General features: G+C 37.2%; 1 protein-coding gene across 1 annotated transcript in view; it reads left to right on the forward strand.

The window, feature by feature from the left end:
- Positions 1-7,649: 7,649 nt before the first annotated feature.
- LOC117325675 (helicase with zinc finger domain 2-like) overlaps positions 7,650-15,633 on the forward strand; it is a 33,678-nt gene continuing 25,694 nt past the window's right edge. The window contains 3 exon segments of the mRNA XM_033882084.1: positions 7,650-7,749; positions 10,416-11,024; positions 11,186-11,225. Of these exon segments, the coding sequence (XP_033737975.1) occupies positions 10,485-11,024; positions 11,186-11,225 (580 nt within the window). The 5' untranslated portion in view covers positions 7,650-7,749; positions 10,416-10,484.

The raw sequence follows: 15,633 nt of genomic DNA on the forward strand, positions 1-15,633 counted from the left end.
GTAAGAAGCTACATGTCCAAACAAACATTTTGGTATATTACATGACATTTTTTGTGCAAATCTTAAGGTATTTATTCATGTTTGAAATTCAACACTATTCTGCTCTATAGATGACCCTTAAACGTTTTTGTCACCCTTGAATAGTAGTGTTGTTGGTGTCCCATCAAATATCTTTTATATCACCGTCATCCTTTAAATTATATATTTTATAAAACTGCAGTACAACATCAAATTTTAATCTTTTATATTTGTTTTTGCTTGCTTTGCTTTCTTTTTTTTGCGTTTCCCTTTTATATTTTTATTCTTTATAAAAATGTGTGACAGCGAATTCTAGAACATGCGTTAGATACTCTTAATTATAGCTTTTCCTTACAATAAAACAAAAAAATATCCATCTTTTGCATCTTTTTATTTCAAACTTTAGTTTGATTTTTTGTATTAGTTAACATCATATCAACAGCTATGGTCATTTAAGAACGGCCTCCCCTGCGTGCGAGATGTTTGGGAGGCGGCGGTATATCCGTGTTTATCATATTGTGATACCTTGATGTCGACCCGATAGTGCTACCTCACTGAAACATATTGCCAAAGACATTCACCAAAAAGCGTTAAGAGAGAGTAACAACCATTTTTAGACTCAAAGATGTTATATATCTTAGGGTATCTACTCAAACAAAAAGTCCCCATTTGTGACATTTGATTTTTGATACACGGCTATCTAAATCTTCCTATACTAACTTGTGGAGTTATAAAATTTCAATGGGTTGTTTCTAAAATCATGATTTCCTTTACAAACATTATGTACTATTCAGAAGATCAAGGTTGAAGAATGTCGTGTGTTCGCAGATTTTTAGATTTTTCTTTGTGCGCTATGAAATCTGACGTGTTCAATGGTCATTATTGTAATACTCCGGTTCTATGTTTAAGAATGTTATACATTCGGGGGTTGACTATTGTCTCAAAAATACGATGCAGACGTTGAATCCAACAATTAAAGAACTTGTGAAGCGCCAGACTTCGGATAAATGAAAAAAAAAAAAAAAAAAATTAGTATGGATGGTTGATCTGCACTGGATGGTAATTTCTCATTATCATGCATTATACCACAACTAATACAGAATAAAAACAAAAATGTCATTAAATAGTTTAGACAGAATAGGAGCAAAGGCCGCCTTTTGCTCGACAAAAAAAATAGTTAAAAATGCAATAGATTCCAGATTTACCTAATTTTTCACTTTAAAAAAAACACATGTGTATAAGTTGTATTCGGAGAATCTAATTCGTCATAAACTGATGAATTGTCACCCCCTGGACAATTTAATGGATTATCAGTAGTATCATCAACACTAATTATATCATTGAAATTAAAACCAACAATCTCCAATATTTACATGATTTCTGAAACAGTCCAATATTTTCTTTACAAAATGTTGAAATAAAAACACAATTTTATCGACGTATGATATATACATAAATGACTCCGTGATCAGCCCTCATTTTGAATAACTGTAATTTAAGGGAAAATATCAACTAAATACTTTTTATTCCTGGTGGCAACCTCTAACCTGCCACAGGACAATTAACACAGAAAGAAAAAGTAAAATGCATGCAATACATCCATGTTATATCGGTACTTGACGCCACCAACATCATGACAAATTTCAAACTGTAAATTTACCTATAAATCTTATCAAATCAATATATGTGGAAATACCATTCTACCATGTTTGCTATGCAACGCCAGTTTTGATTGGTTTAAAACCATGTATTATTTTCCAATAATACACGCTCGTGCCAATAATACACGGTCAGGAGTCACGGCTGTAACAATTTTATATATCTAATATTCACCCGTTTTAATAAAGGTTGCTATAGCCGAGTGGGCTAATGGGTTAGTCTTTTATTCATTTTTATCACGACGCGAGTTCGAATCCTCCGGAGGCCCCCCCTTTTTTTTTCTTTTTTTTTAATCCTTTTTTTTTTTAATTTTCAAAATCAATGCCATATGAAAGATGCTCTTGATCGTAGTACTGTATTGCCTGTATATTTCATCAACAAATAATGCAATACTCAAGAAATAAATTACAAGGTTTTCTCGGGGTTTCTTTGCTGTTTTTCTATTAGAAAGAGGTCGATCTAAGAACTAAACAGTACATGGTAGAATAGAAATAATCAACTTTGACTCGTGTATTGTTGCAGGATATACAACTCGGACTCGGATATTTTGCAATTTTAATTAATAACTCATGCCTGCGGCCTTCGTTATTAATTCAATTGCAAAATATCCTCGTCCTCGTTGTATATCCTGCAATAATACACGAATCATCGTTAATTATTTCTTAAGTAATCATCAACTTCCATAAGTTATCGCTTTCAAATGTCGAGAAATCCTTACAGCCAAAATCAAGAGTACCGCATACGGTACATAATACGCCCGCCGTGAAAATCGACGCACAATTCATTTGAAGGAAAGAATTAACTATAAGCATGCACAATTGGGTGTGAAAAGGAATATTAGTGGCGCAAGGTTAGTACGTGATTATAACATGCAGGTATAAGAGTATACATGCAGATGTGCAATGAAATGATTGTTTGTGCTGAAATGGAACAAAATCAATTGTTGTTGGATACAGTGTGGTTACTTTTATTTACCGAGAGATATCTAAATGGCTCTGTGTGAGGAGTAGTAAACTTCTAGAATGATTCGCAAACCACCACCTTTAAACAAGATTGCTAGAAATAGTAACAGTGATCTAGATTCACAAACCACGACCTTGAAATTCGACTCGTCTCCAGAACTTTTCATTGAAATTCATTCAGTAATTTGACAGGAAACATCCGGACAATGTAAATGTTGACGTACGAACGTCCGAACGGACGGATGGACAGGGTGGCGCCAATATTACGGCGGGCGTATAAAAATGACAACAAATTGTCAAAATTACAGGAAAATTACTGCACATAATCAAAATATCAAATTAACAGGGAACTCCCTGCTGTGAACTTCTCCAGATTACCCCTATCTATAGGCAGTAATAGAAAGGTGGCTGAAACAGCCAATACCACAATCACAATGCAACATAATGTCCATTATTGAAACCACTTAATTGGTATTATTGCATTGGAAACATTATCTGGTCAAGCTTGAAATCGGAATAAAGACATAGTTGTAATTAATGTAGGTGAAAGACATTCCCAAGGTTTGAATGTCTGATCCTTAAAAACAATGCCGGGCTGTCACACACAATCTCAGGGTATTTAATATACCCACCACCTTTCGATAAATGGTCAGTGGCAACTTTGCTATCAATTCTTACTTGGTGTCTGTTTAAATTACCAAATGGTCTTTCGTATCTCCATTTCCTTGGCAGTATCGAAATGTGACCAAATAATGAAAGATTCTGGTAGATGTGCCCTAAGCGTTTCCAGTGTACTAAAATTGTATGCCTAAAATGTCCAAAAGAAATTGATCACGATCCGAAAGCTATGGAATTTGAAATCACGGTTTAATGTAATGTAACATAATGTGTAAGACTCTTGCATCCAAAATTGAATAAATCTGTTTCTAGTGACAGGTTAAAAGAAAAACAGAAAAAAACAACAACTGAAAACAAAAACAAAACAACCAAAGCTCAGGTGGAACAGACAAGTAGTCCTATAGTCGTGGTTGGCAGGACAGAGGTATGCACTTGATGGAACTCAGAAACAACGAACCTTGTTACCTTCTAGGTCCGCCTTAGAATGGCAATGAATCATTGTACAACATCCTAATATTATCTCTTAAAAATAAACATCCATGTGCCAAGCATAAATTTTGTCTGTACTATTTCTCTTATGCAGAAAACTCCAAAATAGACAAAGAAAAAATTGCTAAAAAAAAAAAAAAAAAAAAATGCAAAGAGGGAGGTAAGAAATAAGAAAGCGATGCACTGCATGCCTGGAATGATTTCGGAATATTGGCTTGTTCCTAATCTGCTGATGGGTCAGATATCTTTTTATTGGTGGAAGCCACTAACGCACTTTTGTCTATGTGCAGGATGATCTTTCGTTTAGACATCATATTACAGCCAATTGTTGCATTGATCAATAATGCACAAACTCAACTACGAGGAGCGAAATTGCTAAATCGATAGTAACCCTCAGTAAAAAAATGATGAATCGTTTGATATTAATAAGCTCGACTATTTTTAACAATTTTTTTATCATTCAGAAGTAAATGCTGGAGAGATATCGTACTCCTTACCGTCATCAATATATTTCTGAACCTAAGTAATTTTGGATTAGATAAAGCCAACTATGTAAACATCGAGTTTTGTGAATAAACTGTTTAATTAACAAATAAATTTCATTATGAATTCGCGTATAAATTCCAGTTCGGTTGATCAAAACAAAATAACACTGGTTCTTTATCCAGTGAGAAAGGAATAGAATTTCACAGGTTTTCAGAGTTAATCAGGAAGGTCTATGTTCCCTGCGTTCCCGTAAAGTGTTAGTAGTTGTCTCCCTTCCTATGCTACTGGCAGATGACCACTATGCAAACATATCGGTCATTTTGGCGTAATTTAGCCGCTCACCTTTGCTTTTTATATGTGTATTTATGTGTTTTTATGTTCATTTCAATAAAATGTTACTGAAGGCCACCCACAGAGGTGATCCCACATATGTTTGCCATGATTCTGTGTCATTGTTATATGCATATATAGCACACAAAGCTCGCAGCATTTATGGTATTTCTATATTATATAAAAAAAGGAGTGGAGTAAGTTTTTCTTGCCACGAGACACAAAGCAACAATACAAGTTCGTTTACAAACACATATTTGCTCACGTCACCAATCTTTCAGATACATACAGTGTAGTTTGGGCTCCGCCCATATTCCCTTGTTTGGTATTGCATACTGGTCAGCGGTTAAAGGTCAAACCTGATTGGTCATTAGTGCCCACATCTTCATAAGAAAAAAAAATCACTGTCACCATCTTTAAAAAAGTTTGATTAGTACAATTTTGTTAAAAATGAAATAGAGTGACTGTTTTTGAAAACGAAAGCGTCCCTCCCTCCCTCCCATCTCAGCAATTGATATATGTTCAGATATAACTTAATACTTGCATGAGCGTATGCTGATCAACTTTGCATTTTATATGTGTATGACTGTGTTTTTTTGTTGATTTTGATAAAATAATACTGAAGGCCATACACAGCGGGGAGCCCAAATATTCTTGCCATGATTCTGTGTCATTGTTATCTGAATATAAAGCACACAAAGCTCGCATCATTGACGGTATTTCTATATCATATAAAACTGGAGTGGAGTAAGTTTTTCCTTGCCATGAGACAGAGCAAAAAAGCACAATGTGGGTTATTAATAAGAATCCCATTTTATATAATAGGTAAAAGGAACGGGTCGGTTAGGATTGTATATAGTGCTAAATAGGGTCTCTGTCACTCAGGTGATGGGGCATACTTGTTTGACTCAAGAGGTAGAGCCGTGGCTCGATTCCTGTCGGGCAATCAGCAATATATCAACTTGTTGAAGTAGAACTTCTACGTTTATAGGGTTATATTTACATTTGCTCCGCATTTCCCCATTGACATAATGCTAAGAGGCAGTTGCCACCATACGCCTATAACACCCAGTGCCTCAGGCTATAACACCCAGTGGGTCATGTGACATTAAAAAAGGCGGGATTTTTTTGTTTTGGTTTAGTTTTTTTCAAAGTTGACGAAAATGGTAAGACAGTGTAAATATAAGTATTGAACAGTGGTTTTAATGTTGTTATAGTCAATATGGCAGCAAGATGTATGGTGGGCAAATGTAGCGGGTTCCCATGCAATTTGCCCACCATACATCTTGCTGCCATATCGACAATAACAACATTAAAACCACTGTTCATTGCTTAATTAAGACACAATGTTTTGTTTTACTGTCATATGAACAGGTAGAGATAGGTTTACAACATGGACTTAACATTTCATTGATAACAGATGAAAACAGATCAGTGATGCCATATGGTCACTTAAATTACTATGCATTTTAAACTTTTTCATCGGTATTCCATTATGCACACATGTTTTTAAATTACTTCAAACATTGCTTCCGTTATTATCGATACTTGCATGTACCTCAGCCGGACTGAATAAAACATATCTTAAAATCGATTGCGAATGGTCAGACCCCTCTGACACTCCTTGCCATATCATTGTTCATAAGATCAGACAATAGCCAAATAATTAAAAGATTGCTTGTCCATTGGATTACAATCTCGTATACAATCACGCTATGAACGTAAGTCATATTGACCACCAAGTGCGCCACGTTGCACTAAAAATGAACTGGCGTTATGACTGGAGCCAAAACATTTATTGTTTCATAAGTACATTGTGTCCTTTATCTAAATTACAGGTGTGTATTCCATTGTCCACCTATTTATAACAGTTCGGTCACACGTATTTATGTTACACCTACCCGCTATCGTGTTTGGGTTGCTGCCAAGATAAATTGATTTTGTCGTGTCAGTTATACTTACTAAAATAGAGCTGACGTGATCACCCACCCAATGTCACTGCATGATGAACATATATCTCACAGACGCTGTTTACGCTGTAAAATCGTGGTAGTACTGGCAAGAGTCCATATCTAAAAAAAAAAATAATGCCACGCAGTGTCTGCATGTGAAAGAACGTTGTTTCACGAATGGCTGAATGTATACAGCCATACATTAGACGTAATATACAATTATTTATCATAAAATATATATTAGAAAGAAAGTGAAACTTTATCACTAACCAAACCGTACTTTGTCACAACATGATGTTTGATCTGTATCCTGCCTCTTCCATATTCCATAACCTACCCAACCACAACAGTACTTTATAGTAAATAAAAAGTGATTACACTAAGAATTGAGGTTTTGATAGATGGTTTTGTTCTGAAACAAAATCAAAATATTCAAATGAAACCCGAGAGAAAGAAAAAAGAAAAAAACAACAACATCTGCATATCCTCATACTTCTTCGGTAATAATTTCCGTTTTCAGAATTTTAAAGGACTAGTGCAAGTCTTTTGTTTTGTTTTCAAAAAGTTGTAGCCTAGATGAAGACACCCACACAATCATACTTTCGCTGCTGAGTAAGCTCTGATTATTTGTACAAGTCTTCTGATTAATATTGTTACATACAAGATGTACTCATTTTTGCCATATTGTATACTGTAACATGAACTTTATCAATTATCATGTTTACTGTTGTATTAATGTTTTATTCATAAATATTTAAGGCGGAAATAAAGAGCATGAAATAGCACTTCTTCGGTGACAATTAATGTCCGTTTACAGTGGTTAGGACTAGATTTCTAGTGCAAGTCTTGTTGTGCTTTCAAAAAGTCATAGTCTAAATTTAGCCACAGACACAATCAGACATCCACTGCTAAGAACAGCCTATAATTCCGAGAACGCCATGCATTGATTTCAACCAGTCTGATATTCAAGTCTACGTTCCTGTTCCAACGAATGGTTATAATATACACATGATATATCCACACGTAGTCGATTGTCACTTTGTAGTTTATCGTGTTATGACTATGTAAATCTAAAAATAGAATAGTTCGTGGAATAATAAACACAGACTGGGAATTCCCATATTGCAGAGAAGTCCCATATAAACATAGCGCTGACATAACCCACAGTAAATAGACGGATGTCAAACCTATGGGTTCAGAAATGGAGAAATCAGCCAGCACATCTCTCGGTTGACGTAAGTAATATACATATATGTAGGTACGAAGAGCGCTCGGCCATTTACACCAGTACACATCTGAGGTTTGTGTAATAGTGTTCAAGAAGTGTTTGTAATGATGTAATCAATTGCATAAAATGGCGGATGTTTGGGTAGGATATTTGTGTAGCACTAGTTAATTCTACATTTAATCTCATAGCCTACAGTCAGAATATTACGTACCGAATACTTTAAATGATGATGCAGTGCAGTAAGATTTTATAATATGTATGATAAGCTGAGGTAAATTACGTCGTGTACGTACGGTTGGCTAATCACGTGACGATAACAATTCTATGGAAGCTAACTACATGTATGCACCTTATGTACATCTACATTCTTATATATAATTCATGGTATTGTCTCAAACAGAATGACAATCAGGTGACGTCCCAGCTTTGATGGAAACATCACGTTTGGCAGTTTTTGTGTTTTGTTTTAGATTAGCCCCGTGATCTGTGTCTGTGAGTTAGTGGGTGTTAACAATGCGTATTTAGGTGGAATAACCCCTATCCTGTTATCGAAAAACGAAAAGGCTGTCGACGGCACATGAACCAGTCATACATACAATGTACCTCGTCAGTGTAACCTACCTGTAGTCAGATATAAATAGATAAATGACCTGTGAAGTTTTGCATTGAGTGAGTCACACTATACACATATACATACATGTATGTACATTTCGTATACATTGTGTATGCAGTTAACCACTTTTTTAGAACAATGCTATTTTATTTGTGAGTTATTATATCAAATCCATTTATTTGTTGGTGTAGCGTGTATACTAGATTACTTGTAGTCATACTAATTTTGTAAGTTATTTTACTTATTACATCAGTGTAAAACGGAAACATAACCATATTGAGCTGTAGTCGGGTAAGGAGCTGTATATCACTCTAAACTGTGAGGTTCCATTAATGTTATACCTCAATAATAATTACAAAAAAAAAAAAAAAAAAATGACGAACTTAATCAACGTTTATCGTCTAAAGTTAAGGGGTATCCAGACAGGTTACAGTATATCAGGTAAAGTATATCAGGTTACAGTCTAGACAGCCAGATTATCGAGACAGGTTACAGTAAACCAGGTAACAGTCTAGACAGTCAGAGTATTGAGACACGTAACAGTATATCAGGTTACAGTATATCAGGTTACAGTCTAGACAGCCGGAGTATCGAGACATTACAGTATATCAGGTGACAGTCTGGACAGCCGGAGTATCGAGACATTACTGTATATCCGGTCACAGTCTGGACAGCCGGAGTATCGAGACAATACAGTATATCAGGTTACAGTCTAGACAGTCGGAGTATCGAGACATTACAGTATATCAGGTGACAGTCTAGACAGCCGGAGTATCGAGACATTAAAGTATATCAGGTTACAGTCTAGACAGCCGGAGTATCGAGACATTGCAGTATACCAGGTTACAGTCTAGACAGCCGGAGTATCGAGACATTACAGTATATCAGGTTACAGTCTAGACAGTCGGAGTATCGATACATTACAGTATATCAGGTCACAGTCTAGACAGCCGGAGTATCGAGACATTACAGTATATCAGGTTACAGTCTAGACAGCCGGAGTATCGAGACATTACAGTATATCAGGTGACAGTCTGGACAGCCGGAGTATCGAGACATTACAGTATATCAGGTGACAGTCTAGACAGCCAGAGTATCGAGACATTACAGTATATCAGGTTACAGTCTAGACAGTCGGAGTATCGAGACATTACTGTATATCAGGTTACTGTATACCAGGTTACAGTCAAGCCAGTCGGAGTATCGAGATTGCTTGTTTGTTACAGATATTGTCAATGTGTGATTTAAGTGTTTGTATACTCATAACGTGTGTTACGCGGACATAGCGGGCACTATAACCGGACAGTATATTAGTGTAACATAACCCAAGGAGGAAATTATGCCGTAGATTGTGGTACAACCTTGATCATAAAATACTTCCCTGTTTGCGGGTATGCAAGGAGCAAATTAAAAAAAAGGGGGGGCTAAGAGGTCAGTGTTTACAGGAAGTCTTAATGGTATTCTAAAATGTAGACGCAAACTGGTGTTTTACATGTAATCTCACTGAATTTGGGATGGGTTTTCTACTTCCTGGTAACAGATGTTACGCTAGTCAACAAAGCAGCTACAACGTTTTCGAAACACCGGTTATCCTAAGTCGCAGTATGGCGGACACATACATAATCTATCTCACTGATCTCAGTGGAGAGCGACCTTCTTCTGGAAATACCTAGGAGCTGTTTCATTACTTTTACTCTTTGTTAATGATCTTGGGGAGGGGGAGGTGGTGAATCTATTGTAGGAAAAATACAGCATTGGCCATGTAATATTTTAACGTTTCGAAAGCGAAAGTAGTTAGGCGATATACAGTGTATATAACGAAACCAAAAGTGAAACTTCCATTAACAAAAGTGAAATCACTGGTATTTATAGGTACGTGTATTAGTGGATATTATGCAATGATTGTGGATATATAAAGACGACCACAGGAGACAAAGTTGTTAATTTCAAACCTTCTTAATGTCACGGTACAATTAATGCAAACATTTTCGACTGTTTTCATTTTGATAAGAATAGTTAATGCAGTTTTCTTTTTTTCTTTTTTTTTTCATCATATGCAGAATTCAACAGAACCTGCCAAGTAGTTTTAATACTTTAGATGATGAAAAGTTACACACGATTCACTAAGGATGGGGACTATTGGTGACACACTATTTAAACCGTTTGGTGTGGAAGAAACACCAAACATTCCACAAACAGAACCTGACTCAGCTAGAGAAGATCACAGTGACAGTAACTCTCAAGCTTCTGATTCCTCAAATCAATCCAATCAGAATAGTAAACCTGGTAACAAGTCGGACAATGTCGAAACGGGATGTGAAGTCATCTACCAACGTGACATGTTTAAAGACGACAAGGATTCAACAGAAGAGGACAGCCGTATTAGCTCGGTAAATATGGAACTCGGCTCGTCGGAGGCCAGCTCGTGCGGTCGTTATACACCCGAATACGACATCGACGATGATATGGAATTAAGGAAGAGTTCACCGGAGTTGGATCGGCTTATTGGTGAAACCAGGGACTTGATCGCAAGGAAAGAGTCAGAAAAGGCCAGGAAGATTATCACTGATGTGTGTGCCAGACTTGAAAAGTCTTACAAAAGTGATAAAGACCATCAGTACCTGGACTACAGCTTCTACTTTAATGAGTGTGCGAATCTGTACCATATGGTAAGTTGATTTTAACATGTCACTAACACATGTTAAGATCTATGATTGTATTTAAATTATCCATATCAATTTATTTCCTTCACTTTGATTATCCAACTTTTGTTGTTGTTGTTTTTAAAACTACATTTGAAAGCTGTACAGCCTTTTTGTATTCATTCTAGGTTGCTGCTCCCAGTAGTGCATTGCGGATGTTCTATCGAGGTATGCCGTAATTTCAGTCATTTTATTATGCTTAAATACTTATCAATATATTATAGAAATAATATCAATTTATTGTTTATCCACAAAAAAATATTTAAAACTTTATATAGTGTTATTATAGCTGATAATATACTTTATAGGATGGTAGGACTTGTATAGTAGATAGGACCTGTGTAGCACATGTGTAGTAGAAAGGACCTGTGTTGTAGATAGGACTTGTACGATGTGTAGTAGATAGGACCTGTGTAGTAGATAGGACCTGTGTTGTAGATAGGACCTGTGTAGGACCTGTGTAGTAGATAGGACTTGTGTAGTAGATAGGACCTTTGTAGTAGATAGGACTTGTGTAGTAGATATGACTTGTGTAGTAGATATGACCTGTGTAGTAGATAGGACCTGTGAAGTAGATAGGACCTGTGTAGTAGATAGGACTTGTGTAGTAGATAGGACCTGTGTAGTAGATAGGACTTGTGTAGTAGATAGGACTTGTGTAGTAGATAGGACTTGTGTAGTAGATAGGACATGTGTAGTAGATAGGACCTGTGTAGTAGATAGGACTTGTGTATTAGATAGGACTTGTGTATTAGATAGGACCTGTGTAGTAGATAGGACTTGTGTAGTAGATAGGACCTATGTAGTAGATAGGACTTGTGTAGTAGATAGGACCTGTGTAGTAGATAGGACTTGTGTAGTAGATAGGACTTGTGTAGTAGATAGGACTTGTGTAGTAGATAGGACTTGTGTAGTAGATAGGACCTGTGTAGCACATGTGTAGTAGAAAGGACCTGTGTTGTAGATAGGACTTGTACGATGTGTAGTAGATAGGACCTGTGTAGTAGATAGGACCTGTGTTGTAGATAGGACCTGTGTAGGACCTGTGTAGTAGATAGGACTTGTGTAGTAGATAGGACCTTTGTAGTAGATAGGACTTGTGTAGTAGATATGACTTGTGTAGTAGATATGACCTGTGTAGTAGATAGGACCTGTGAAGTAGATAGGACCTGTGTAGTAGATAGGACTTGTGTAGTAGATAGGACCTGTGTAGTAGATAGGACTTGTGTAGTAGATAGGACTTGTGTAGTAGATAGGACTTGTGTAGTAGATAGGACATGTGTAGTAGATAGGACCTGTGTAGTAGATAGGACTTGTGTATTAGATAGGACTTGTGTATTAGATAGGACCTGTGTAGTAGATAGGACTTGTGTAGTAGATAGGACCTGTGTAGTAGATAGGACTTGTGTAGTAGATAGGACCTGTGTAGTAGATAGGACTTGTGTAGTAGATAGGACTTGTGTAGTAGATAGGACTTGTGTAGTAGATAGGACTTGTGTAGTAGATAGGACCTGTGTAGTAGATAGGACCTGTGTAGTAGATAGGACCTGTGTAGTAGGTAGGACTTGTGTAGTAGATAGGACCTGTGTAGTAGATAGGACCTGTGTAGTAGATAGGACTTGTGTAGTAGATAGGACTTGTGTAGTAGGTAGGACTTGTGTAGTAGATAGGACCTGTGTAGTAGATAGGACCTGTGTAGTAGGTAGGACTTGTGTAGTAGATAGGACTTGTGTAGTATATAGGACTTTTGTAGTAGATATGACCTGTGTAGTAGATAGGACCTGTGTAGTAGGTAGGACTTGTGTAGTAGATAGGACTTGTGTAGTAGGTAGGACTTGTGTAGTAGATAGGACTTGTGTAGTAGATATGACATGTGTAGTAGATAGGACCTGTGTAGTAGATAGGACTTGTGTAGTATATAGGACTTGTGTAGTAGATAGGACTTGTGTAGTAGATAGGACTTGTGTAGTAGATATGACCTGTGTAGTAGATAGGACCTGTGTAGTAGATAGGACTTGTGTAGTATATAGGACTTGTGTAGTATATAGGACTTGTGTAGTAGATAGGACTTGTGTAGTATATAGGACTTGTGTAGTAGATATGACCTGTGTAGTAGATAGGACCTGTGTAGTAGATAGGACCTGTTAAGTAGATAGGACCTGTGTAGTAGATAGGACCTGTGTAGTAGATAGGACCTGTTAAGTAGATAGGACCTGTGAAGTAGATAGGACCTGTGTAGTAGATAGGACTTGTGTAGTAGATAGGACTTGTGTAGTAGATATGACCTGTGTAGTAGATAGGACCTGTGTAGTAGATAGGACCTGTGAAGTAGATAGGACTTGTGTAGTAGATAGGACCTGTGTAGTAGATAGGACCTGTGTAGTAGATAGGACCTGTTAAGTAGATAGGACATGTGAAGTAGATAGGACCTGTGTAGTAGATATGACATGTGTAGTAGATAGGAATTGTGTAGTAGATATGACCTGTGTAGTAGATAGGACCTGTGTAGTAGATAGGACCTGTGTAGTAGGTAGGACCTGTGTAGTATATATGACCTGTGTAGTAGATAGGACCTGTGTAGTATATAGGACTTGTGTAGTAGATAGGACCTGTGTAGTAGATAGGACCTGTGTAGTAGATAGGACCTGTGTAGTAGATAGGACTTGTGTAGTAGATAGGACCTGTGTATTAGATATGACCTGTGTAGTAGATAGGACCTGTGTAGTAGATAGGACCTGTGTATTAGATAAGACTGGTGTAGTAGATAGGACCTGTGTAGTAGATAGGACCTGTGTAGTAGATAGGACCTGTGTAGTAGATAGGACATGTGTAGTAGATAGGACCTGTGTAGTAGATAGGACTTGTGTAGTAGATAGGACCTATGAAGTAGATAGGACCTGTGTAGTAGATAGGACATGTGTAGTAGGTAGGACCTGTGTAGTAGATAGGACCTGTGTAGTAGATATGACCTGTGTAGTAGATAGGACTTGTGTTGTAGATAGGACTTGTGTAGTAGACAGGACCTGTGAAGTAGATAGGACCTGTGTAGTAGATAGGACTTGTGTTGTAGATAGGACTTGTGTAGTAGATAGGACATGTGGAGTACATAGGACATGTGTAGTAGATAGGACTTGTGTAGTAGATAGGACCTATGTAGTAGATAGGACTTGTGTAGTAGATAGGACCTGTATAGTAGATAGGACATGTGGAGTACATAGGACATGTGTAGTAGATAGGACATGTGTAGTAGATAGGACTTGTGTAGTAGATATGACCTGTGTAGTAGATAGGACCTGTGTAGTAGATAGGACCTGTGAAGTAGATAGGACTTGTGTAGTAGATAGGACCTGTGTAGTAGATAGGACCTGTGTAGTAGATAGGACCTGTTAAGTAGATAGGACATGTGAAGTAGATAGGACCTGTGTAGTAGATATGACATGTGTAGTAGATAGGAATTGTGTAGTAGATATGACCTGTGTAGTAGATAGGACCTGTGTAGTAGATAGGACCTGTGTAGTAGGTAGGACCTGTGTAGTATATATGACCTGTGTAGTAGATAGGACCTGTGTAGTATATAGGACTTGTGTAGTAGATAGGACCTGTGTAGTAGATAGGACCTGTGTAGTAGATAGGACCTGTGTAGTAGATAGGACTTGTGTAGTAGATAGGACCTGTGTATTAGATATGACCTGTGTAGTAGATAGGACCTGTGTAGTAGATAGGACCTGTGTATTAGATAAGACTGGTGTAGTAGATAGGACTTGTGTATTAGATAGGACCTGTGTATTAGATATGACCTGTGTAGTAGATAGGACCTGTGTAGTAGATAGGACCTGTGTAGTAGATAGGACCTGTGACGTAGATAGGACCTGTGTATTAGATAGGACATGTATAGTAGATAGGACCTGTGAAGTAGATAGGACCTGTGTAGTAGATATGATCTGTGTAGTAGATAGGACCTGTGTAGTAGATAGGACCTGTGTAGTAGATATGACCTGTGTAGTAGATAGGACATGTATAGTAGATAGGATCTGTGTAGTAGATAGGACCTGTGACGTAGATAGGACCTGTGTATTAGATAGGACATGTATAGTAGATAGGACCTGTGAAGTAGATAGGACCTGTGTAGTAGATATGACCTGTGTAGTAGATAGGACCTGTGTAGTAGATATGACCTGTGTAGTAGATATGACCTGTGTAGTAGATAGGACCTGTGTAGTAGATAGGACATGTATAGTAGATAGGATCTGTAAAGTAGATAGGACCTGTGTAGTAGATAGGACTTGTGAAGTAGATATGACTTGTGAAGTAGATAGGACCTGTATAGTAGATAGGATTTGTGTAGTAGATAGGACCTGTGAAGTAAATAGGACATATGTAGTAGATAGGACCTGTGTAGTAGATAGGACATGTGTAGTAGATAGGACCTGTGTAGTAGATAGGACTTGTGTAGTAGATAGGACCTATGAAGTAGATAGGACCTGTGTAGTAGATAGGACATGTGTAGTAGGTAGGACCTGTGTAGTAGATAGGACCTGTGTAGTAGATATGACCTGTGTAGTAGATAGGACTTGTG

Source organism: Pecten maximus, chromosome 4 (assembly GCF_902652985.1).
Source record: "Pecten maximus chromosome 4, xPecMax1.1, whole genome shotgun sequence".
Taxonomy (NCBI): domain Eukaryota; kingdom Metazoa; phylum Mollusca; class Bivalvia; order Pectinida; family Pectinidae; genus Pecten; species Pecten maximus.